This window comes from Protomyctophum bolini (genome assembly GCF_963924005.1).
Source record: "Protomyctophum bolini genome assembly, chromosome: 8".
In the NCBI taxonomy this organism is placed as follows: Eukaryota; Metazoa; Chordata; class Actinopteri; order Myctophiformes; family Myctophidae; genus Protomyctophum; species Protomyctophum bolini.
Genome location: NC_137869.1, coordinates 21,738,280 through 21,765,642, shown reverse-complemented (window position 1 = coordinate 21,765,642; position 27,363 = coordinate 21,738,280). Strand labels below are relative to the sequence as shown.

Here is a 27,363-nt window from a genome sequence, read left to right as displayed (position 1 = left end):
GCAGCCTACTTCCCATTCCTTTACATCCCCAAAGGACCACAACGCAGGAACAACAAACCCTACAAATCTCCTTAAATCCCTGTTATAACAAGCGGCCTGCATGGCCCTGGGAGGGAGCCAGGGAGGCCGAGCGTGCCCTGGCTCTGAACCACGAGGTCATAAACATAAACCAGTGGTTCTCAAGACAAGGACCCCCCAAATGTATAGCCTAGCCTATATTATTTTGTCACGGACCCTCATTTGAAATTACCCCCCCCCCCCCCCCCCCCCATTTGAATCTAGATAAAAGATTAAAAAAAAAGAAAAAGGCAAAATGATTTATTTCAAAATATTTCACTTGAAACAAAAAATATAGGCCTATATGTGCAAGTGCAAGCTTACATCGGACCCATCACCCAACCCATGGGTATCCCTCCCCGCACCCCACTTTGAGAACACTAGTCATAAACTACTCGCAGTGAACAGCAGGATTTCGGAAAAACAAGGTTTGAAGAATTTCAACAAGACAAAGAGAACTAGGGTACTAGGAACTAGGGAGTCACGACTCCCACCAACTCCCAAATAAACTATTCAATCAGATATCCTATAAAATAAGTCAATTCAATTCAAATGAGCTTTATTGGCACGAGGAAACATTTACATTGCCAAAGCAAGTGTCAAAATATAATTGAAAATGGGGAAAGTATACAGTTGGAGGGGACAGCATTAAGCTATGTCACATATTGCATCCTAGCGCCCCTTTAACCTACAATTAAATGTTATAGGCCTAGTTAGGAATGGACACTGTTCTGTAACTCTGTGCAAGCTAAATGGACCCGTAAGAGCTAGTCAATTTGGTTTCCCAATTTGGGGGTCCTAATCAATGCATACCCAGAGTAATCTAGTAAGAGATGCCAGATGGTGACATGCTTTGATCTCGCCGCAAAGCGGGTGCCTGGGCTATAGTTCCAAACATTACTCCTATGGCTGGAACTATTCCATTGAGATAGAATGAGCACTTCCGCATTCCATTGTTACAATGCGAGTCAACGGGAGTGTCATTACTCTCTTACTAGATTACTCTGTGCATACCAAACTGAGGGTCCTCAAAATGAAAAAGTCTGAGAATCATTGCTATTGGTTATACCGCCCCCACCCCCATGTCAGTCACATCCAAGTATTTATGCAGCCACAGCTCACAAACGTCAACCATAGAAACAGCTTTATTGGAATTCCTCTGAAAACAATGGCATCAGCATATCATACTGACATAATAATATGGACCAGATGGCATTAGTGCACAGAGCCACAATTGGGCTCAAGCTGTCATTGTTCATTTATGGGTTTGTAGCCCCACCTGATTTAAAGCCATGCTTGCATGAGGCAGAGAGAGTGACAATGAGGACATATAAATGCTTGAACTTTAGCAGAATCCTTTATTAACGAAGGCATAATGGAGCAACATAGAGGCACTATAAAGCAACAGTTATGGAAATCTGTATCAATTGGAAATTGTTGAGGTCGAGTCAGAGACACGTCACATTGAAATAAGACAGAAGTTTTAATACATGAGCTCATGGGAGAAGTACATTAAACATTTAGGGTGATGGGCTGGCACAGTAATTTGCAGGGAACTAAGGGAAAGAGCCTAGTTATATACAAAGATAAGAGGGGAACTGCTTGCGTCAAGGAAGTACTAGGGACCAAGCTGTAAATGATAGACACCAGACTTGTGTCATGTCATCTTGACTCTGATTATATTCAGAATGGCAAAAGAATGGCAAAAGGCGATAATATAATAACAATATAAGCAAGGTATAATCCTTCCACAATTCCTCCTCAACACCAATCGAGAAATATCGATGAAACAAAGTCATGGCCATCATATCGGTGTATGCTCTATTCTATGAAAAGTAGTGGTTCTCAAGGTTTTCTGAATTATTATTATTTTTTTTTTTACTTGTTAAAATATTGTTATATTATCAATATCAATAAAAACAATAGCTTTGCATATACTGTACCACCACACAGGTACAGTGTACCGCCCACAGGTTGAGAACCGCCAATGTAATGACTCACAAATGTAACATAATTTGGTCAAAGAGATTTGGACAAAATGGACTTTTGTCAGAACGAAGACATGAGCCACTTTTGGGTGCAGTCCTACTGTTTGAGACACACAGACAGGTGTGGGGAGTGGAGTTAAATGTCAGAGTTGTGTTGAACAGCTGATGGAGGGCTTAGTTTTCTGTAGTTGATTAAAACGGTGTATCCATCTGACTGCCCTTAACTCCAGGCGAGACCACGCCATAGCTGTTCTCCTGCCACCGCAGCCACTGCACATGTATCTCTTTCTGGACCTGTCAGAATAAATATAATATCATATCAGTTCAAAGTTCCATCATTTATTTTGACAGTATCAGGTCTACTTAAATTGAGTATTCAGTTTTGGGATTTTTAATAGGATATTTTTCTGTTTAGTAGACTAGTAGACTTTAGTTTTGATTTAGACATTTAAATGAATGAGTCATTCACACGTCTTCCAAGATAAACACGGCCTCTAAAAGTACATCTGAACACTATAACATTAAATGGATGAATTGGTTAGTTGATTCTTTAATCCATTTCATCCATTGGAAACTATTTCAACAATTTTGTGAATCAATGAGGTTGACCTACCTACCCTTAGATTGCTCATATTGATTACATAATGCAAGCACTTCCTTCATATAATGAGTACATCTGACCTACATACTCTCACTATAAAGGGATATGAAGCACTCGACTGTGCAACATCGTTAATTTTGGAGGTGAGAGGTTTTCATTATTTTGTTTCCTTCAATTTCGTAAATCTCACATGAATGCGACGAAACTATCTGGATGTATTAATTACATGGGGAAAGCCCCCATATATGGTGCCCAGGTCTCGTGACATCACGTGACATCATCAGGGATAGAGATCCCTGATTTCATAGTAATTGCGAGCTGAATTTCGCAATTAAGCCCATTATGGAGATCCACGATTAGTTGGGTCGTTTATGGCAGTTCCGTGACTGTGGAGAGCAAAGGTCCGTTTCTCAATGTATTTGTCATCTAGGAGAGTTATTAAACACATTTGGCCGGGGTGTACATTTAAAAAGGGCAGGGATTTTGTTTTAGAGCCCCAAATCCAAAATGGCTACCACCAGCTACGAAAATAACTTTTCAAGGGTTTGGCCTCCAGTGATGTGTAGAACTTGTTTTCTGTGACTTTTGTGCTGAGGAATCCATAATTGATGTTAATTTAATGATTTAACCTGTTTTTGCATTTCTTATCCAAGATGGCCACCAATTAGGTCAATTTTTCAACATTTAGAACCTCAGGCGTCTTACTGGTATTCTGTTAAGCGCTTTGTCCTTTTGTGACAAAACAAAGCAAATAGGTTTTAATAGCATGCGTTATGTTTTTTGTGTTCTGTGTTCTGGTGTTGCTTGTACTGACCTCTTGATTGAGAAAGCAATAGAGAATTGCAACAATAAGCCCCTGAAAGAGAGACAGTCATCAATATCACTTAATGAAAAGGTCTTCGGTCAAATGTATACAACAAATGAATCAGGGGTTAAGTAAGCTGGCATTCCCAACAATTCAACATGTGTTGTTATATTCATCTATTAAACATGTTGCCATCACTAAAAGAGCTAGTCTAAATGTATTTATAAGTTGATAATGATCTTGCTCTGAGCTACAAGCGGATGAGCTACATACGTTTGCTGATAAATCTGTATTCTGCATCCTTTCAACTCTCACGATCAAAGAATTAGCAGCTAATTATGCAATAGCTAAAGCATTAAAATGTCCTAGAGGTGGTTATCAAATATGCATATTCATTGCTGTGAACAGAACAAAAGGTTAATTACTTGGTAAGTCACAAACATTGAAGACAAAAGTGTGTAAACAGAAACACAAACATGTGTAAACACATACATTGAAGACAAAAGGGTGTAAGCGCAAACATTGAAGACAAAAGTGAGAATGCAAATTGTGATTGGCCAGAATGCGATGATGTATGATGAGAAGAGCGCCCCTCACTTCACATGGGTGTGATTTTTCTTTATGTAGATAGAAATTATTAAAGAGACAGGAATCTGAGGAGGACAGAGAGGGAGAAGGACATGCAAGATAGGACTCCAGTCAAAATCATCACTCTCCTAAATTGCGGGCGACATCAAGGTCAAGATCAAGGTCATCGACCAGGCCGTAAAAGCTAATTTCATACATAATGTAACTAGAGCAGTAGAGCTTCAACGTTTTTCAGGGGAAGGAGCTAGGACACATTAGCTGAGAGAGAGAGAGATGAAGCTAGGGACCCCCACTACATATTGTATAATATTGTGTTGCAGATTAAACTTTTTCATAGATGACATACATAGCTTCATAGACTTGTTTGACAGCACTGGCATCAGTGTATGTTGGATACACTGATACACCAAACCACTTTGGTGAAAATCACTATCTACAAGCTGGTTCGCGCTGCGAGGCATTGTGTGCTTGTACTGTAGATCTGTTATTTTTGCCTAATGTTCCCCTCAGAATAGGGATGCTAGGGTTCAAGTGGTTCAAGTAAAAAATATGATCTTATCACACTAAGATTTGGCAGACCCCCTATAGTAACTCTGAGGACCCCCTAGGGGCCACAGACTCCCTGTTGAAGACCCTTGAACTAGAGGAAGCAGTGTGAATATTCTGTTGCGTGACTCTGGCAGTTCAAGCAATCCAGCTGTGCCCCCTCTCTGCAACTACACACAACACTGCTGGATACATTCTTCATTCCTGAGAAGACGTGTGGTAGTCATGACAGTAGCTAATTGATCGCTGTTAGGGTGTATTCACAAGGCTGTTGATGACTCATTATCCTGGTTAAATATGTATTGAGTGTCCAAAAGTACACCATAATCAAACTTCCCCCTTTAGCACACTTTATTAAGTGCTCCAGTCCAAACCAAGCTTAATTTACCACAAAGAGATAATGTTTCGACTCTTCCTCAGAACCTGTCTCAAGGCCTGGCTCAACATTATCTGGTGTGTGTGTGTGTGTGTGTGTGTGTGTGTGTGTGTGTGTGTGTGTGTGTGTGTGTGTGTGTGTGTGTGTGTGTGTGTGTGTGTCAAGCTTGAGAAATCTCACATCATAAGGTGTGAATAGACATTCAATCCATTTGCCAGAGTCATTTAATTCAAGTACTTGATGGATTACTTTAGAATTGTTTGCTATCTGCTTGGCTGGATTTGTTTCCAATCGATTTCTTGGTCTGGATATTCACTTGGAAAGTGCGATTATGGAGGCAAACAGAAAACTGACTACATCAATGTGCTCTAACTCAGAGTGATGACATTGCATGCATGAATGCCCAGGATGCATTCTGATATCCAAAGGCGATATCCGGAGGCGACCCTACATTTGTTTGTTCAAAGTTTGTCCATTACTTATTCCCACCGTTAATGCATTTCCATTATAAACTGCACTTCAACCCTGTGTGCAGTAAATGGTTACACACATGCTGTCAGGCACATTAAGAGCAGAACACAAGAGATTCCATTATCGTGTCTCTTTCTGTGTTTCATTAATGTTAGTGAGTGAGTGAGTGAGTGAGTGGTGAGTGAGTGAGTGAGTGAGTGAGTGAGTGAGTGAGTGAGCGAGCGAGTGAGTGAAAGAGAGAGTGTATGTGTGTGTGTGTGTGTGTGTGCGTGCGTGCGTGCAAATCTGCAACAGAAGCATTTGTGCACTGAGTGAAAAAGTCACGAGTGTCAAGCGCCTGATAGGCGCCATATACTGACAGGATATAATTATGTATTATTATTTTTGATTCATTAAGGGTTAAGGTCCTTACACAACACTGGGAGCATTAATTTTGTGAGATTAATTCACATTAACTTAAAGTGCTGTTTGTGCCATGACGACAATGAGGCGATAAATCGGCGTAATTATTTCAAATAAAATCCTTCACCTGTATGAAAGAGGCATCACCAAATGTAATATTCGCAGACACATTTTCACATTGTTCATTGGCAGATTAACACATTTAGCTGCGGACCCCCTGAGACAACCCTCAAGGACCCCTCTTTGAGAACCACTGCTCTAAAACATTGATTCTCAACATGGGGTCCGGGGACACCCAGGGGAACTTATGGGGGTTCCAGTGGGTCCCGACTCCCCAGCTAAATGGTCAATAGTTGTGAACCGAAACGGAAACCTTACGGGTATGAAACTCTGAGAGGGCACAAGTCAAAAGTCAAAAGCAAGACAATAGTGGGCAATTTAGCCCACTAAAACCAGGAAATAAGATTTTAGCTATATCTTACCACTTTAACCACTCTTTGGCCATTCAAAAATAGCAGATATACAAGCTCATCGTGTCACAAGCTTGTAGATCTTCTATTTTGTTGTTAAATTGTGAAAATTGGCGCAAATATTAGATTTTATTTTTTATTTTTAAGCGCAACATTTTTAACTCAAATCTTTGCTTCTGGGGGTCCCTGGAACAAAATATTTAGAGATGGGAGTCAGCGGCCAAATATAGGCCAGTCAATCTAAGATTTGACCCAAAATAAATAGTAATTGCATGTTCATTCGTTCAAAACATATTAAAAATTGATGATTACAGTATATAAATTGTCGCTCATGGTAAATTCAGGGGTTGAACGTTGGGGTACCAATCATCATCAGTCATCACAAGTGGCTATGGCCGAATTTAGCCCAAGGAGTGTTCTTCGTGCCAAACTAATGCTTGGAATGGGTTCAGAATCATGAATAACCCCCCAATAACATGCTACTGAAAGCAAACGTTCAACGGTTTTTTAGCTTAGATTGACTGGCCTAATATATGTGAGCACCACTGATAGCAACAAACGTTTTTCAGAAAACCGCTAGGATTTAGAAGACATATATTTTTAGAATCGGCTTCAGGTCTTAATGGCTGACATATTTTTTTAAGAATCACACCAGTAGCCTACCTGAAAGGAGCCTATGCAGAGCTCTATGTAGTCACGCAGGTTCACATTGATGTAGTCTGGCAAAAAGTTGAAGAGCATGTAGTGGGTTCCAAACAAAGGGATGAGGAGGAGGGTGGACTTAATCAGACGTCTGTTTGGACAAAGACAGGAAAGAAACAGTTGAGGAAACGACAAGGGATAAGGCAGTGCTTTTAAACCTTTTCCAAGGCCCATTATTTATTCAGCATTTGAGCCACGGACCACCATTTGATTTAGCCTCGCAGACCCAAAACTTGGAATATTTTGTTATCGTTGGATAAGATTTTGTACACAATTCCATTCTGTATTGATTGATCTTGGTACCATAGGAGAGATAACAGGCAAACGTTGATCAAAATAACAATTATTCTCCATTCTCCAATTGTGTAGACATAAAATGAGACCAAATGGACCCGTTTGGTTTCATCATACACTCTCAAAAGTTAAAGATCTATAAGGGACCATTTGGTTGGGGACCACCTGCAACCCGCTCAAGGACAACTGGTGGTCCTCAGACCACTGGTTGAGAACCACAGGGATAAGGGAGAGAAAGCGGAGAGACAGAAAGGAGCCAGATGAAGGAGAGCAGTGGTGGAGAGTAACTATAAGTAGGCCTACATTTTGCTCAAGTGCTAAGTACAATTTTGTTTTACTATAGTTGAGTACTTCAATTGTTTATACTTCTGCTCCACCACATTTCAGAGGTAAATATTGGACGTTACAAGTTACTTTGTAGATTTATATTAGCCTATAAATACAACATGCATTAACCACTTACAATGCTCACAGGATACTTTAGGAATGCATATTTTGATGGCAATACTTTTGTACTTTTACTCAAGTAACACAATACAGGACCTTTACCTGCAACAGAGTATTTTGTCTTTTTCTCAAGTAAAACAACATTCTGGCCTAATTCCTAGCTCCGACAGAGAGAGGCAGAGCGGAGGAAGTGGGAGGGAGGGGAGGCAGCAGAAAGGGAACGCGAGAGAGAGAATAAGAAACAAAGGTGTTTACATCTCATTAGTGCACTGTTGTTGCTTAATCTATTTCCACACACGAATCACCGTCTCAATCTAACAGGTGCTTGTGTCTAGTGTAGCTTTCTCTGTGAGAGGTAGCCTGGCTAATAAGCCAGACCGAATCACAATCAGCCGTATTAGCCAGGCTATGTGAGAGGGACTTGAAGCAGCATGTTTCAGGCTCTGCGTGCTCGCGTGTGTGTGTGCGTACGTGTGCATCTGTGTGCGTGCGTGCGTGTACAGGTCAAAAAATATTTTTAAGTTATGGAGATTGTAATTAATCGAAGCAACAGAATTAATTGACCCATCCACTCGAGTTAACTTATTTGGCACGTCTTTAATAAGCTGTGAATTATGCATGCGGTTGCTGAGGGCACTGACTCAATTCCAATAAGGAATTCTTGTCATAAGCTCCTTAAGATGAGAAGTGATGTGGAGGTGGTCAGACTGCCGAGGGGTAAACAACCCCCTAGCCCAGAAGTAAAGGCAATCAATCTGTGTGTTCACTCTAACACACTGCTTCCAAAACACTGGGTCGGGACCTTATATGAATAGAGAAGACACCCGAGTTCTCCTCCCATCCACTTGCATTAAGTTGCTCAAAAGCGCATGAGGCGATTTCACTCCTCCTTCCGCGTAGGAACAGACTAGAGTGCATTCTGGGATGGATTGGCCCCAAACACATGAACGCGCTGCCGTTGAACGTGCACGATCGCGCACGAACGCGAACGAGCGTGCTGCCGTCGTGAATGTGCACAATGATAGTCAACGGACCAGCGCGTTCATGTGTTTGGGGCCAGGCTATACCTTCATTCGGCCACTATGTCCATTTCGCCTCAGGGTTTCCTCTGAGTGCCTTCTCTATTCATATATACTCTATGGTCGGGACCCATTTGTGGGTTGCGGAGAATTTTTTATGGGTCCCTGGTTTTTAATTATTATTATTTCAAAACATTTTCAAAAAACCTTCCCAAAAAAGCTAAATTCTTCATGAATTAATAACAAAATCCAAAGATCTTTTTTAATAATGTCATGAAGAAATTTACATCTAAGAAATTCCATAATTTAGGACAAATATTTAAGCAGTAGTGAAAATAGACGATCTACAATCTCACAATGTGGCGCGAAGAGGCTGAAACCGTAACAGTCAAAACAGTGATATACTGTGACGTCTTTGTGTTCAAAACGGGCCAATCCTGCAAACTTTGAAAGCCAATGTTAGCCAATTAGGATGGAATATGAAATATCGGAAAGATTTATTTTTGTTGTGGCTTTCGCCTTTATTTTATTTATTTTTTAGAAAGATAGGTATACAGTAGGCTGACAGGAAATGGGGAGAGAGAGATGGGGGGGTGACATGCAGTAAAGGCAGTCGGGATCTTGAACACTATAGAGAGTAATATAATTTGTTTTCAAAAGTTGGCCTCCTGTTGGCGCTATAAGGCCGTTGTGGAAAGTTTGGGGCAGAGGTTCATCGTTGGCATCCAGGGAGTGTGCGTGCAACATTTGGCACCGACCAGGTTAACGGTTCCGGAGATTACCTGGTAACAGACGGGCGGACGGACGGACGGACGGACGGACGGACACACACACACAAAACATACTCTCTCTCCAGGCCTTCAACCTGGTGGAGACAATAATTTGTGTTGTAATAATAATTGATTACCTGTACTGAGCGGAGTTATTGAATTGGATGAGGCGGGGGTTGAGCTTCTGAATAAGAATCCTAAGGATGTTCATGAAAAGCATGAAATTGACCTGTTGAAAGACAAGCATATCATTGTTGTCTGGCTGAAACCTTGAATCTCTATATTTGAACTTTTTTCCCCGTCACAAGAGTGGCATGAAAAGTAAAGTTATGAAAATAGCCAATTTACACGATGCAAGCAATATATCATGAACTTGTAGATAGCTATTTTTGCTGTCATCTGAATTCATTTCAAACTAAAAGTGAATGTGGTTAAGTCTGTCTTTTTTATATATTCTTTATTTAAGGACATCAATAATCATGTTGTACTTATACAACATTTTTCAAATAACATTTCTTTGTCCAGGGGTTTTTATATTTTTTTAAACAAAGGTTTTCTAAGCAGTGCAAGCATAACAAGGGCTTGTGAGTAGACATTGGATCAATCCATACAAGATGTCCACCTGACGACGACAATTACGGGAAGAGTAATAAAAGAATAGAAAGTAAATGTTGATCTTTTTCGATACAGACTTAACCACTTTCAACCTGGCATCCCTAGGCATGTCATGTCAGGCGAACGTATTCAAAATCCTTTTCGAAAATGTAAAGTAATGTAAAAGAATCACACCTGTGTGAACTGAGTGGTGCAATTTCCCCCTCCCCCCCACACCCCTCTCTCTCTCTCTCTCTCTCTCTCTCTCTTTCATTAGCAGGCAGCACAGGCACAGCAATACCCCTCTCTGTTTCTGGCGCCCCCTACTGGTATTATTAAGTCACATACTCGTGCTCATGATACATGATACATGATACATGATACATGATACATGATACATGATACATGATACAGGTACACGGACATTGCTGGTTGTAGGAGTGGTTGCACCACTCAAAAATTGTGAGATTGTGTGTAACTACACCCCCTGAAAGCCGCAGGTGGAGGCTGTCATTTCCGCAAATAATATTATGTTCAGTGCGTCGCGCAGATTGTATGACAGAAGCATTTGAAAACTGTGTGAGTCTGTCTGTAGAGACTACCCCTATAGAGACCACGATTGGTCCTTTGATGATCCACCAATAGGGTGAGTTCTCATTGACGTCCCAACATCTGTATGGGAAGACAGGACAGGAAGGAGGAGGGGAAAGGAAGGAAAGAAGAGCAACATGGATACTTTGTACATGCTGTAGATTACAAAGATTGTCAGTTCAGTTCTGTAATAGAGTCATCACTCGCACATCCCCTGGATCATGGATGTTTTTCTCTATGGAGAATAACGTTGGGTCATCTTAAAATCGTCTCATGTACTGTAAGCATTGTGGTCCAAAAATAAACAAACAGTCTCTGCGATATTGTCAGGGAGGTGGCTCTGTATGGTTTACGAATTACGATAAGTGAGTGAATATTTTTCTGTTTCTGGCAAAAATTCTACTAATTCGGTGGCAGTAACATTAGCGTTTTCTCGCCGTCAGTTGATTCATATCCATGACTCAAACCGGGATCATTTTGTTTATTTTTGGAACAAAGCTCTCCTTTGTCGCGATATATAAAAAGTCTGGGAATTCAGAATGGGGGAAACAAACGCGACCCAGGTAGGATGTGTAAATATGTCAGACTTCGGGGCTCTACACAGGGGTTCTCAACCTGGGGGTCGCGACCCCTCAGGGGGTCACCAAATTATTTTGGGGGTCCCCAGATAATTTTAAAAAAATTGGTTTTTCTTTTTTGGAATGGCTGGAAAATGGAAATTAAGAGTTTACATAGTACATGGTACATTGTACATAGTACACATGGTACATGGATAAACTTTCCTTAATAATTATATCTGGTTTCAGTATAGTATGATGTATTTTCTCTATTATTAAGGTTATTGTATCGGTCAATTTGTATTGGGGGTGTGGAGGGGGGCGGAGCGGGGTTGCGAGACAATGCTAAAGCATTTTAAACTGTAATTAAAAGCGAATTAATACTTACTCAGTGTCCTCAAAGCACATCCTAAATACCACCCACAGCACTATGAAGACAACCGGTACACCTATAGACAAAACATAAAACATGAGTTAAACATGAGATGATGATAGGAGAGACATTCTAATCAATGCAATACAGGCCAAATTTCCCTCTTGAGCATAATTAATAAATATCTTGCCCACTGCCTGAATATCAGTAATTCCAACTACTGTATGTTGCAACCCACAAAGTCAACTTCCATGTACAATAATATTGTACATGGAAGTAGGTCCAGACATTAAACCTTAGGGTCCCTGGACTCTGGCTCCATTTTCATCCATGGTAATAAACCCCTTATTCCTAAACGTCTTTGCCTTTTTCTTTTTACCATTTTGAAAAACATGTTTGAATAGTTAAAATAGCCAATCTACATCGACACGCTGTGAGCTTGTAGATTGGCTATTCAAAAATGTAGTAGTTTAGGGATAAGGGGTTTAGGGTGAAAATAGAGCTCGAATTCTCTTCACTGGGAATTGTAACAATTTAGCTACATTTCCGTCAATTCAAATTCAACCATTGTCTGCCTTTGTCGGAATTCTCTGTCAATGAATGTGCTTCATTGATATGAAATAGTTTTGCTGAATTAATCCTAATTAAGTTCATGAATTGCCATGGGCCGTCACAATTTGTGCAATAAATATATTTTATTCCACTATAACATGTGGAAATAATAAACTGGAGATGTTGGCAGGTGGTCGGTTGTCTGTCCCTTGTGCTTTTACATCCTACTCTGTGAAAATCATTTCGAACAGGACTCACAATAAAATTCCACTACATTTTGTACTGGAAAAAAAAGATTACAGTTTTCTTGGCCAAAAAGCCAAGTCCAAGACCTCAATTTCCTTTAGAATGCAAAGAAAGCATCACAATTCTTGCTTTATGTTTCCATTCAATACTTTTTGCAAGAGTAAGTGGTTGTATATATCCCAAATACTCTTGTGGCAACAATGATGCCTGATCAAAACACTTCTGACTGAGAGAGAATTCAGAAAAACTAGCCACAAAACACTTCTGACTCAGAGAGAGAATTCAGAGAAACTAGCCACAAAACACTTCTGACTCAGAGAGAGAATTCAGAAAAACTAGCCAGTCCACATTCTTTCTCACCCCAGCCCAGGAGGCCAAAGGCCCACAGATAGCGGCGGCTATGGTAGAAGGAGGAGAGGAGCAGGGAATTGAGGTAGAGTGCCTCCACCATGAGCCAGAAGAAATTAGTCATCACAAAGTAGTGTACAAAGACCACAGACGCCTTACAGGCAAACTGGACAGAACGACAAGAGAGGGGGGGGGGGGGTAAGGGGCAGAGAGACACAGACAGAGTATTAAAGATGGTTGAACAGAAAAAAGGTAGTTAGACAGACAGAGAGAGAGAGAGAGTCACTTTAGATTTGAACCATTATTAACAATCAATATTGTAACAGTGTTGCAGCGAAAGAAAACTGAAGGGAAAATGTGAGAGGACAGCGACACAGAGTGCATAACGTCGCTGTCGGGCGGAAAACCTCGTATGTCCAAAACTGTTACTTTCCAGAAAATTATGAAAGAATAACCTGTGTTCCAATAGATCCAATGCAGTCATTATTTTGTCACAAGCTCTTTTTAATTTAATTTTTCATTGGTTAAATATTTATAAAACCTTTATGGCCGGACCACACCAATGCAACGAGTCACAAGTCCTCGCTACAAAACAGTTTTAAGGCCATCCACACCAATGCAACTCCTTGCAACTACCATTGGGGATAATGGTTGCAAGTAGTTGGATGTTGCAAGGAGTTGCAAGTAGTTGGATGTTGCATGGAGTTGCAAGTAGTTGGATGTTGCAAGGAGTTGCGTCGCGAATCATTGGTGTGGATTGGCTTTACGTCTTAACGACTTTCAACCTGGCATCCCTATTTTGGATGTCACTCATTCAGTACATGAGAAACTAGATAATCTACAAGCTGTGTTGCGAAACATGTTGCGAGTTTGTAGGCTACTTTCTCTACTTTTACATGAGCCTAAACCAAAGTACAAAACAGGGCAAGAACACGATTAAACATGGAGATACAAGGTTTATGACAGCGATGGTATAAGTAAGAGTAAGAAAGAAAATGTAAGGAAGGGTATTTCAGAAGCCAGCTAAAAGCCACTTTTCCTCCTGCTTACAGTGGATAGGGTGCAGTGATTCATGTCTTCGTTGGAGAACAGAGTAGCATCCTTAATGAACACGCCCACAGACTTCAAGATGAAAGTGATGAAGAGTTGAATGTGGATGTAATTCCTGGCACAGCGAAGCCTCCTGTTCAAACCAGAAACACAAAATAGATCAATGTCAAATTAGAAAGAGGTCTATCAGTGTTAACCATGCAATTAATTTAAAATGTATAACACCTTTGAACCTTTGCTATTTTTACATTTCTGGCTACCCTGGCTGGCTGGCCCGTAGCACTTGCACTATGCCTCGACAACTGCTTATACGTAGGTGTATGCAAAGGCTAAACCTATGTAATTTTGATTTATAAGTTAGCATTTTATGTAGACGTAGCACATAGCACTCTATAATGTATATAGTACTCATACCGGTAGCTTCATTGCACAGCAAATCTACTGTTAGACAGATATTAGGTTCTTAGCTTGCTTATGATTCTTGATGACTATTTCTATGTATTACCTTGTACTGTTCTTGCTTAGTGTAAATCGCTCTGGATAAGTTGCCTAAATTCTAAATTGTACACATAATGAAACAGACTTAACGGAGAAGGGGAATACAGGGGACATTTAATCCTGATGGAGAAGAATGTTTAATTGCCTAATGAGCTGAAAGTGGGTAACAAATTCTGATAGCCTTTTGTTTTTGTTTTTTTGTAATCTTCAGGGGAAGGCGACCTTAGGCACGAGTGCCAACATTGGCACAGGGGAGGGTGATTGCAGCTGGCATATAAGTATGAGAGAGACATTAAATTAATGTTCACAGTTCACACACGGACACTGACTATCAAGAAAATGAAGATTTGGCACTTCATTTTGCCGACCTTTGTTCAGTGTTCTGGACAAAAAACAACAGTATGGCTCACTCTTACTGTGACAGGTAGTCAGACTCAGTACTGTCCCCGGTTTGGACCTATGAGGAAACTGTTTAATTTCATTCAAAAGCAAAACTATCCTATAGGCCTATATGACATTTCAGAGAATTCCACGCCCACAGTTTTGTGCCCGCAAGGAGTGCACAAAATGTGCACCAGTTCAGGTGGTCAAGTCATACACCGTGATGCAAGCTCCCGCCTGTGTTTTCTGGCCCTGATTCGTCACTGGCTTCCCCTCTGGGTTTTCAACCCAGCTCGTGGCTCTTATACTACATCTCTCTATCCTTGCTCTACTTCTGTCGCCTTGAAAGTGAAAGTAAAGGTACCCAGCATGAACAACACACAGTTGGATTATCTCTCTGTATGTATCTCTCTCTTATTAACGGAGAAATAACAAGACGGCAACAACATGTTTAATGGTCAAACACACATCGCTGTCTTCCTTCGTTCAAAATGTACTCTTTGTGTGTGTGTGTGTGTGTGTGTGTGTGTGTGTGTGTCTCACTCGGACAAACGATATTGGTCCGTGACCCAAACATGAGTTTAGAGAATTTGTACTGATGACTAAAGATGTCTACAAAGATAGAGGGCATCCAATAATGCTCATTATGATATCAAGGTCTAATTAGAGCACTGAAGTCTCCTGTGTGATTTGGGAGCCCACGGCATTGCTTGGCGCGCTACACACCCCAAAGCACTGCTAGAGTGCAAACCACGCCCAGACTCTGTATAGAAAGATATAAAGTGTCTCTCTCAGCACGCTTTAAAAATAATTATGAGAGAGTGAGATATAAAGTAGAAGTAATTGAAAGATGAAATAATGCATACATGGAGTGTGGATAGAACATAAAGGAATAGGCGTTCTTTTCCACTGCATTATTTCATCTTTCGATGCCTACTTTATATATCGCTCATTATTATTTTTAAAGTGTGTGCACGTGCACACACTTTAAAATTACCTTGGGATACATCACTGAGGATGTATGTGTCACGATGTGACACGCTATGAGCTTGTAGATCTGCTATCTTTTAATAGCCAACGCTAAAATCTAAAATGACACATAATTCTATTGTTTTGTTTTTTAACCTGGGCGGCTGGGTCCTAGGCTAAACGGTAAATAACAAACATCCTTTGCTCAGAACCCCCAACGCCCCTTCCAGCAACACAACACAAGTCAACTCCTGTGGGACCTCAGATAAAGAGATACCCCAGAGAAGAATATAAGCCTGCATATAATAATAATGTGTTCAGACAGACATAAGAATATAAGCCTGTATTTTATACTAATGTGTTCGGACAGACATAAGAATATAAGCCTGTATTTGGCACAAAAATACTTTAGCAGCTTGTCGATCAGTACACGGAATGTCCAGAGGCGAACAAATGGATCAATTCCAATACTGTTTATACTTTGTGGTCCAGATGATCTAAAAATAGGTTACAAATAAATAAATAAATAAAAACATAATGGAAATCCCCTTAAGCACCAATTGTGTTGATGAGGCAATGTTCTTAAAGGGGCATTCCACTAATGTTCAACATTTTACTATGTCATTAATATACCTTAGAGCTATTGTGTGGAAACAATAAAAAAGTCCTCCCATTCTGTGTTTCCTAGAACTGTAGGTCTGGAAAAAAACATTAACATTTTAATGATTGTTTTCAGACCTCCAGTTCTAGGAAACAAAATGGGTGGAATGCCCCTTTAACTACTTTTGGTTAAGGCATACAGCATAACTTTACACTACACTACAGTTAAATGCCGTTATAGCACAAACAGTATGACATTCAATTTACGGTAAGCTTGCTTTGAACCGCTCTACCGTCATAAGGCAATCTTTGAGAAGGCTTTCTTATCACTTTGAGATGAGAGCATCATTGAATTGGAGAGGGATTGGTTGGTGGGATGTATACATATGAAAATGATTACGGTAGTAGTCACGAACGATGACCCTACATGCAAGTTTGTATTGAGATGTCCATATAATAGTTCACTTCAAGGGAAAAGGCCCGCTCTACTCAGACAGTTTTATATAGTTTCAGGCGTGTGCTGGGTGCAGATTCAAAATTTAATAATGATAGTGCTGTTTTTTTTACACTGACGAAGGCCTGCGCGCCGAAACGCGTTTGTCTGTCTGGTATGACTGCTGCGGAGCACTATCATTATTAAACAAAGACTCTTACTCGACTGGAAGTGCGGATTTTATTCATTTTCATGTCCATATGATACTCATCACTGTACAACTCGTTCAATTGGCTACAGCCTAAATCAAGAAGGCAATTACATTGGTTTCTCTTCATTTATAAATGTATTTATTTTAAGTGTCCTTCTTACCTGAAGCAGTACTTGGCCCAGTCTACTCCATCATTTCCACTTAGACATCTACAATACCCTTACTTTAAAATACCAAAGATCTTCAACGAGGTTGGACGAGGGTCTTTCTTGTTATAAAGCCCCATTTGATTGGAATAATCTTCTTCTATCATTTAGATCGATTTCATCTAACAGTTGCCTTAGAACTTCCCTTAATTTACGTCTTGACTCACCTTGTTTATGCTTTTGAAGTACCAGTTATGGCACATTCACCTTTCATTCCTCTGTTGCTAAACAGCTGATGATGTGGTGGTTGGGAGAGGCTGAGCAAGCTGTATTTATGTATCTGTATATTGTCTGTATCTGTGTACTGTACGTTTTATGCATCTTGTTTGTGTGTTACGGGTCCCCCTCTAAAATGGGATGCTGCAACTCAAGGGGATATATCCCTTCAATAAATCTGAAACTGTCACCTGGGGACCCACCAAAATCATGTGGGTGTCTACGTTTATACATGCATGGCGGTTTATAGTATATTACTCATCATACCTGAACAGAAGCAGGATCAGCACAGCGATGACGAGGAAAACCAGGGAGGTTCCATAGCCAATAGAGTAGATCAGTTTCACCGTGGCAAAGTAGGACTGTTCCGTCTTCAAGCAAGAGAAGAGGGAAAACCTTACTGAAGGGACATTACAATGATTCAACAGTCCAAAACCAGACTTGTCAGAATGTATCTAACGCAGTGGTTCTCAAACTTCAATCATTTCAAGGACCCCATAACCAGTGGTGGAAAAAGTACTCTAATGTTTTACTTAAGTAAAAGTAGAAATACTGCAATGTAGAAATACTCCCGTAAAATAAGTAAAATAACGGAATTCAGAATTTACTCAACATTTCAAGTTTCAAGAAAATAGCAGATCTACTATTTTCAAAATACTTTTATACCATTCTAGCCAATCTACAAGAACTTGTAGATTGGCGAAATGTATATGGTTACGGTTTGTTTTGTAATAGTAATCAAAATCTACAAAGTAACTATAGTAACTAAAGTTTTCACATAAATGTAGTGGAGTTAAAAGTACAATATTTGAGGCCTACTGGAAATTGGAAATACTTTTATAAATACTACTCAAAATTGTACTTAAGTAGTACAGTACGTAAGTAAATGGGTACAGTAAGTAAATGTACTTAGTTACTTTATACCAGTGCCCATAACTCTGAGAGAGTACAAATGGAACCCTTTTGGGTCCATTTGCTTCCATTTGTAGGCTAGCCACTCTCAGTTAGACCTGTAAGGGTCCCCTGACAGCGCAGGCAAACCTTCACGCACAGCCGCGTCAGAAGAACCTGACTCCCTTCTTCTTCATGGGGTTTTTAGACAGCTGGTGGATGGAAAAGAAGCTCCACCTCCGCGGCTGACTGATGCGACGGACAGATTCCCGGAAACGCTCTCCTCCGCGTCAGTCTCCCTTGGCCCCACTTTGAGAACCACTGATCTAATGTCTAAAAGGAGGCCAAATTGCATACTTTACCATGTGGACTCCATGCATAGTAGAAGAGAGTCAAGATTTCTCTGTAACATCATATATGTGTTGTAGTTTTAGCTTTGCTATTATATAGTTGATAATTATTATAATTAGTTGATAATGAGTCCACATTCTGCGATTCTAAGAGCAACACTACGACCAAGCCTAAGATTCTAAGTTAACGTCTGCTCTCTACGAGAGTCTAAGTGATCATTACTCATGGTGTTTACATTTTTGGCTCGCGGACCTATAATCGCTCTTAACATGTACATACGCAGAATCTAAGGTGCTTACGTTGCTGCCCCACTTCTCAGCTTGGCCTACGTCCTGCGTTTGAAATTCTACGGTGCGTTGTTTTCAATGAAAAAGGTGTTTTGATCCACTCTGTCTCGGAATCTGGCATTTTCCTGCGCGGCCAATGTTCTGTTGCGCATTTACAATGGCGTGAAATCCAAGATGGATGCCACCTAGCGGCCAAAGTTCTGTTGCGCATTTACAATGGCGTGAAATCCAAGATGGATGCCAGATTCCGAGACAGAGTGGATCAAAACACCTTTTTATAAATATTGAAAGTGTGAGAACTACTGATTTAGACCAGACAGTGGCCTTGTGGTTAGAGTGTCCGCCCTGAAACTGGCCCGGCCAGGTCATACCAAAGACTGTAAAAATGGAGCCTCCCTGCTTGGCACTCAGCATCAATGGGTTGGATTGGGGGGTCAAATCAACGAATCAAATGATTCCCGAGCACGGCACGGCTGCGGATCAGCGCTCCTTGGCTGCGGCTCACAGCTCCAAGACAAGGGTCAAATGGGGAGAACACATTTCACTGATCTCACCTCGGGAATGTCATCGTCCACAATGCAGGCGATGTGGTATGGCGGTAAAGGACCCGACCAACCACTGGGAGTGCAGTTCCGCCTCACTGACCCTGAGGTGAAAGATCACAGGGATCATGAGGTCAAGTCAACCGTGATGTGGAACGCAGGCTTTGAAGTTTGAAATGGTTAAATCATCCACCACATTGTTGTTGCATTATGTGGTGTTCTATGAGATTATTACTTGCGCAAGCAGAGCGCGCAAGTACTAGTTTGGTCCAGGACGATGTTCAATGCGTATGCGCCGTCCCAGCATATGACGTAATGACTAATTTTGCCTGATACGGCAGTGGTGTCATTACGTCACCATCGAAAACCAATTACACTCTGGCATTGGGTCCTATAATCCACATCTTTAATATAGTCATCATTGAGAGCTAATTATACCAGTTATACCCTGACGACATATGCTGGGACGATACTGTAAAGTTGCCCGAGGGCCAAGGCTCCAAAAACAGTCAGCGATGCTTTTTGGTGGATTTTATTTCTCCAGAACTCCAGCTTCCAACGGAAAAATCAAACAGCAAAAATAATAATGGCCAAAATACAAAACAAAGAACTCAAAAATACTTACGCACAACGTAGGAAAAAGGAAAAAGATCCAAACTGCACTAGGCTATGCCCATGACATGGGCCCTAGCAGCTCTCTCACTGGGCTGTCAGCATGATGCCTGCCCGAACATAACTGACTAGCTCTGCCTGCAGTCTCCCCTTTATAGGAGAGGATCCTACCACCAACAGAGAAGCAATTAAATATACACAGCTTATCTACAAGCTCACAGATCTCAGCTGAACCTGAATAAGTAACCCCATACCTAGATGTTCTATTTTAGATTAATCATCATGGTTACATTCATTTCCCCAGATAATAGACATACTTTGATAATTGATATTGTGGAACACCCCTACTCCTCACCAGTACTTGGCCCTGCTCTGGTTCAGCAGGTCAAATTCAGATAGAAGAGTGCCAGCACTGGAGAGGCCATACAAACACTGAGGTTACAATAAACACATAGGTTAATAAACTGAATGTTTTCCCTGTGTGTATCATTTCATTTGTACATCCTGTAAATGCATACATCAACAGTATTGACATTATATGATAGGACCTGTCTGCCCCACTACACACAGTGTGTGTGGTGTGTGCGTGCGTGCAATGTCCTTAGTCAGTGTGTGTGTGTGTGTGTGTGTAGGGCACGGGCTGCCCCGTGACAGATACATACGCATCAAAAGGGGCACAAAGTAACCACAGTATACCGCTAATCAACTTACAAATGACATATACATATATATACATAGAGGCATTTCCTTTAATCCACCCGACACTGATCAACATATACGTCACCATCGAAAGCCGTCGCTTTTACCATACTTCACAATATTACTTTTTTACCTCCAAAAACTAGGTACGTAGCAAATAGCTAAAACTAATAATTCAATATTTCAAACGTTCTTTCACAGAGAAGCTGAAATTTGACAGTTTGTAGCGGTCAACAGTACTTGCGCGCTCTGCTTGCGCACTAGTAGGCCATTTATGGCCTACTTGTGTGCAACCAGCAAGTAGGCACTCGACAGAGTGCAGTTCTAGTTATTATTGTGTTTATTGAGACTATGTTTTGCACCCTGTCCGTGTGTGTGTCTGTGTGTCTGTCTGTGACCAGCTAATCTCCGGCACTGTTGTTGGGCCAATCCCAGCAAAACTGTGCACACACACTCCCTCTCTTCAAAGGGTGTGATTTTTATATTCCATCCTGATTTTTATTTTCCTGATCTTCTGATGTATTGTGATGTGATTGTATTACTCGACGACACTGAAAATGAGTTTGATTACTCAGTGTAATTTCGAGAATAAAAAAAACTTGAACGAATGAAATTCCGGCTTTGTTTGAAATAGTTAATTTTTAAATTAATAATTAAATCACCTTGGTTCCACCTTGATTCGCTGTTGGTGGTCGCTTCATTAACTTTACCTGAAAGGCCTCACAGCATCAGTGACTTACTGTATACTTTATCATACGATGGATAGTTTACTGTACGACGAACAGACAATCTAACGGCTCAAGATGCTTGTGGTGAGATGCATTGTGAGCTCATTTTGATGTTGTCTTTTTGACCATTCTCGCCTACACTATATACATGCCCAAAATAGTAAATCCAGCCTTAAAAGTGGTTAAAAATGCACCTGTAATATTCCCGATGAGAGAGAAGACAGCAGGACAGGGTTTGAGGACGGTCTCCTCCACCGTGGCATTGGGCCAGCATTGCACTGCATCCCAAAAGGTGGGGCAACCTTTCAGGTGAGATAGGGAGGGGGAAAGGTATAGGTTTAAAATGTGTATCGAGAGACCAGTACATCAAGAAGTAAGGGCCGATTCATACTCCTATTTTAGAGCCGAATAAAAGTCGGTTCGGCGCTGTAGAGCCTACAATTTGACGTCATTTGAGGTTCGGGGGGGCGGGTACCGTCCTAAAGCCGGCTCTTCGGTGCTACTGAAATTTTCTGACGAGCCGAAATCATTTCGGCACTACAGCGCCGAAACAGCCGTAAAATAGGAGTATGAATCGGCGTAAAGAGGCCTTAACGATACATGTACAGTATACAGCAGTGATTCTCAATCTCTGTTCAAACATTGGACAAGTCAAGTCAAATAATATAAGAACGAGGCAGAAATTGTGAAAATAGACGATCTATAATATAAGCTCACGAACGACTCGCTCTGCGAGCCGCTGTGAGCTTGTAGATCTGCTATTTTCACAATATTTATCCGTGGGAACTGAGTCAAACGTAATGTAATGCCTTAACTCCTACAATTCCAAGTGCTTGTCAGGGTTATTATTATTAGTATATAGGACAGCACTGTATACTATGCAATGATGACACATGACACGCACGCACAATATTGTCAGCCTTCATCGGAGCCAGTGCATACGTTTTTGTAGTAAGTAAAGTAATTCAAATAAGCCCTTTAACTTTAAATAAATTAGATTCTACCCGTGTCCTTTTTATTCATTGCAAGCACAATGACAGGTCCCTCCATGCACATTTATTCTCCACATGGACAATCTGGCAAAATATCGGTCTTCAATTATGATTCACTATGGAGCATTTATTCCCCTCCAGACTCCTGCATTTAATGTGAACGTGAGATATTACCTCCAGCTTCAGCACTGCTGTTGCCCTGCTCTGCAATCCTCTGAAGACAGTGGCGTTCCTCCTTTTCTAGTTGAAATATGAATTCACACTCTGGGTGCAAGCTGGACAAAGTCTGGAGGAAGATGATTAACTTTTGAGTCAAAAACATCAAATGACATGTCACAATCAAAGGCAAGATTATAATTACATAAACACTGGTATCAAAGGGAAATGCCATACAGTATATTGACAATAGCAACGTGTTGACAGAGGTGTGCACTCTACTGAGTGCAATCTTTCACATTCACTATTGGGTTGAACATGCCCAAAACACCTGGCTGAACGTGGTGGTTGGCCTCAGACAGAACGCGATGATATTTCAAGACTGTACGTCCTTTTCTATAGTAGGCTGTCTATATCAAATAGAAATAGGAAAACCTGATTTGCATCTGACATTGCTGACATTTACCCTATCTGAGATAGACAGAAGGATCCCGTTTCGGAAAACTGAGGAAGGATCTATTATGATTGATTGGAGGAGATAAGCACTAAAAGAACACCGAACACAGGAATGCTGGACACCTGTGGTCATTATTCTGCAGCAGCATAGGCGTTTTTTGGCTCTCCCAGCAGGGGGGGGGCACAGATTTAAATTATTATTACTTTATAATAATAATAATAATAATATTGTAGGCTAATAATAGCCTACAATATCTGGGTACACATCTATGAGAACTCAATGGCTAAGTTAAAGAATATATGCAAGACGTACTGTAAGTACTTATTTTTCTAGACCCTATATGATGTATTTAGTAAATTTTGGAGCATACTATAGCCAATCAGCATGTGAGTCATGTTTTTTGGGCCACCGGGGCGGGCACGTGCCCCCTGGGTCCCCCCTAAAAGCGCCTATGTTCTGAAGAAAATGTCTTCTCTGCGGGACATCAATAAGTGGAGGGGATTTGGGGGATGAAGTTGGGGGTGAGGGTGAAGGCGGGAAGGAATGTTTGACAGACGGAAGCCATCACCCATCAGCAACAAAACTTGCTTGAACTTAAGCGACAGCCTTTTTGACATGAAAATGAGGCAGGAAAATAACTACTTGAATGCCAGAATTCATATTCTGGGGGGAATATTAGACAAAAATGTACGATCTACAAGCTCACAACGTGCTGCAGTGCATTGCACATGAGAGCTTGTAGATCGGCTATTTTTGTCAAAGACATTTGGCCTAGACGGGAAAAAAACGGTTCAAGTACAGAGCCGAATCAGATGCAGTTTACTAAAGTCTATGTGGCGGCTGTGGCTCAGGAGGTAGAGCAGGTCGTCCAATGATCCATGGGTCGGCGGTTCAAATCCTGGCTCCTCCTGTCCACATGTCGAAGTGTCCTTGGGCAAGACACTGAACCCTACATTGCCTCCAATGAGTAGGTCAGTGTGAGCTTGCCACCACTGTGAATGTGGGAAGCGAGGACGCTGGCGTCGATTGTTTTCCGCTTCACCTCCCAATGTATGAATGAATGAACCATTGGAAGCGCTTTGAGTAGGCACGTAGTGCATAGAAAAGCGCCATAAAAATGCAATTCATTATGGGGTTTAAGTGTTAAAAAGTGCAGACACAGACTTAACCATGCAATAATTTTCTTGACAAATGTGTTTGTCCTTGATTATGTACGTACGTGTGATAAACACATACGCATGTGTCTGTCCTTCTGTGAAAGAAGACAGATGCGTTGCTTTGGTTTAAAATAGACGTTATTGGTTAAATCCCTTGCCACTGAAAGCTGTGAGATTGGTACAAACAAACATTTGTTAATTAAGTAGAAATACTTTACTCTAAGTAACCTACCTGCTGGCCGTGTCCCTATCCTATGCTACATACTCACCCTGTCCTAGATAAAGTATTTCTACTCTAACTACTTACCTTACCGTACCGTACCTTGTACTCCAAATACTCTGCCGCTTCCTGTGGATAGAAAAACCTACTCTAAGTACTCACCTACATCCTGTGAAGAGAAACCCCCCTCCCCCAGTGCCCACCTAACTGTATTAGGGATCCTCCACGCTGACTCCCGGAACCTAGAAAAGAAGAAGAAGAAAGTTAGTCAGTGAGATAGTTGGTAGACAGCCCAGACCGGAGCCTGTGTCCCCAACTAACACTGTACTTTACCTGTGAACTCACCTTAATGCTCTCCTCTCATCCTCTGCAGTGGGAATCCAACCTGAAGATAACCTTCCACATGTTTGAGAGTTGATGCATTATTGTTTCTGAGCAAAAAGTGGCATTTTATTCTTTATTCGTCAATATAACAAAGGGCGCCACCGTGTGTCAAACCTTGGTTCTGCTGTCTCTGTCTCCTGATTTGTATCAGACCTATCCCACACCATTTAAACTCTAGACGGCCCCAAAGTTATTAGTGCAACCGCGCCAGGCAGCCGGCGAAAACTCAACAGGCCCGAAAATTAATGCCCAGCCCTACCTGTGCCCTCATCAAACCCTGTACACTCAAGACACTGCCACCGCAGCCACCCTTAGATCTCCATATACAGTATGGAGCTCAGTCATCTTGTGGGGCAAGTTATGTGGGGTAATATTGTGGGGCAAGTTATCTCCTTTTCCCTCATCTGTCTGAGTGACATTACTTCTAGGGCTTCATCTTGCGCCACCCTTATCCCTTATCCCTAAACGTATTTTTAGGGATTTTGAAAAACATTTTTTAATAGTTCAACTAGCCGATCTACATCGAGACATTGTGAGCTTGTAGATCGGCTATTTGAACTATATTAAAAAAAAAAGGAAAATTAGTTTAGAGATAAGGGTTAAGGGGTGGTGCAAGATATAGCCGGACCCATCATTATTGATGAGGAACCACTTGAGTTGGTGGAAGACTTCACCTATCTGGGCAGCCTCCTCAGTAAGGACAGCGGGGCATCGAAGGACATAAAGGCAAGACTGGGAAAGGCTCAGGGTGCCTTCTCCCAACTCTGTTACATCTGGAGGTCAAACCAAGATGCTCCTATACAACAGCAATGTAAAGTCTGTTCTGCTGTACGGCTCCGAGACCTGGCGAGTAATTAAATCGGACGTGAGGAAAATTGTGTTCCACAACCGATGCCTCCGGAGAATATGCCAGATCTTTTGGCCAAATAAAATCTCTAATAATGAACTGTATAAACAAACAGGGAGCCAGAGCATCACCAAGGAGATTACACATTGACGCCTGATATGGCTAGGAATGAAGCAGGACCACATCACAAAGGTGGCATTAAGATGGACACCACCAGGAAAGAGAAAACCTGGGAGGCCCAAAACCACTGCTGCCAGGGATCGGATGAAATGGAGAGCGCTCATTGAAGCCTTATGTCCCATAGGGGACGAAGAGGAGGAAGTAAAGTAAAGCAAGATATAGCCCCTAGTCCCTGTATGATCTGCCAGCGAATGCTTTCCAAAGATCATGATTTAACTGAATAAATAGCACACATATAATTTATGTCAGTCTTCTCTTGCTGATTTTTTTTTACTGCCAATGTCTAACACCATGTCACCGACTCACTGGCATAGCTTGGTTGATGCCATAGTGGGAGGAGCTTCTAGTAACATCAAGACTGAACAGTCAATATATATATATATATATATATATATATATATATATATATATATATATATATACACACACACACCGGTATATATATATATGGGACTAACCATTGTATATTCTGGCCGGGAACCGGTGTTTTACCCCTTCACGACTGGAACCCCTCTTGGGTTCTTGCTGCTATGTACAGTATATATAACAAGATCACATAGAAGAGCTAAGCTACTTAAAATAAGCTTCTCTGTGTAGCGAGAAAATGCATTTTGTTTAATTGGATTCACAAAAAACCTCCATCAGTGACTCAGTACTTTCAATTTCATTGCCAAATTAAAAGAGAGAGAAAATAACTTGTAATATATTGTGATTTATAAAGGAAGTGATTCATTGGATTGGAGAGCCCCAGCTGTACTCTTGCAATTTGCCTTCTGATGTGCCCATGTGAGTTGTGTATGTATGTATATGTATGTATATATATTTTTTACCCCTGAATGAATGAATACACTGTATTGTGTATTTGCTGCTCCCATTTTCTTTTTTGTTTGTTTGTTTTGTTTTGTTTTTGTGCTTTTTGTTATTCTTGTCTGTTTTATTCTATTGTGCTTTTAATTTATACCTTTCTAGTTTGTCTCACTTTATCTGTATACATTTGATTCATTTTTATGTGAAAACATAAAAATTCAATAAAAGATTACATTTTTTAAATTGTTTTATAAAGAAATTTAAATTTAAAATTCAGTATTTAGAAGGGTTTTTTAGACGATGCCTCAGTCCTAAATTGGTTAAGATTAGTAGTTATAAAGAAACATCCAACTTTGACCGTTCTATTGATATTGAACATATTTGCACAGCTATAGGCCTATAATAACTGAGGTAAATTCGCAATTATCCATAAAAAACCCCATCAACCCATTTTGGAAGAAAGTGCTACTTTGAGTACTTACCTTTGCATGTGATAGCTTCTTGATATGAAAGATAAAGCACAGACACCACTGCAGCCGTGGCGTACACAGAATGACATATTTATGTTTGTGCTGGAAATGCTGTTCTATAAACTGAGCTATCAGCATGCAGAGATTCACTCGCCTACAACCTTCTTTCATGATGCTAATGTGTCTCTAACCACTGCACGCACGCACGCACGCCAGGGGGGG

General features: G+C 40.9%; 1 protein-coding gene across 1 annotated transcript in view; it reads right to left on the bottom strand.

Moving 5' to 3' along the window:
* Nucleotides 1-1,377: 1,377 nt before the first annotated feature.
* Nucleotides 1,378-27,363, bottom strand: part of ghrhrl (growth hormone releasing hormone receptor, like) — a 30,103-nt gene continuing 4,117 nt past the window's right edge. Inside the window, exons 2-13 of the mRNA XM_080769786.1 lie at nucleotides 22,638-22,749; nucleotides 21,666-21,773; nucleotides 19,445-19,536; nucleotides 17,629-17,732; nucleotides 13,848-13,980; nucleotides 12,810-12,963; nucleotides 11,667-11,727; nucleotides 10,733-10,802; nucleotides 9,674-9,765; nucleotides 6,968-7,097; nucleotides 3,461-3,502; nucleotides 1,378-2,339 (exon numbers count right to left, since the gene is read on the bottom strand). Of these exons, the coding sequence (XP_080625912.1) occupies nucleotides 2,238-2,339; nucleotides 3,461-3,502; nucleotides 6,968-7,097; nucleotides 9,674-9,765; nucleotides 10,733-10,802; nucleotides 11,667-11,727; nucleotides 12,810-12,963; nucleotides 13,848-13,980; nucleotides 17,629-17,732; nucleotides 19,445-19,536; nucleotides 21,666-21,773; nucleotides 22,638-22,749 (1,200 nt within the window). The 3' untranslated portion in view covers nucleotides 1,378-2,237. The remainder of the gene's footprint in view (nucleotides 2,340-3,460; nucleotides 3,503-6,967; nucleotides 7,098-9,673; nucleotides 9,766-10,732; nucleotides 10,803-11,666; nucleotides 11,728-12,809; nucleotides 12,964-13,847; nucleotides 13,981-17,628; nucleotides 17,733-19,444; nucleotides 19,537-21,665; nucleotides 21,774-22,637; nucleotides 22,750-27,363) is intronic.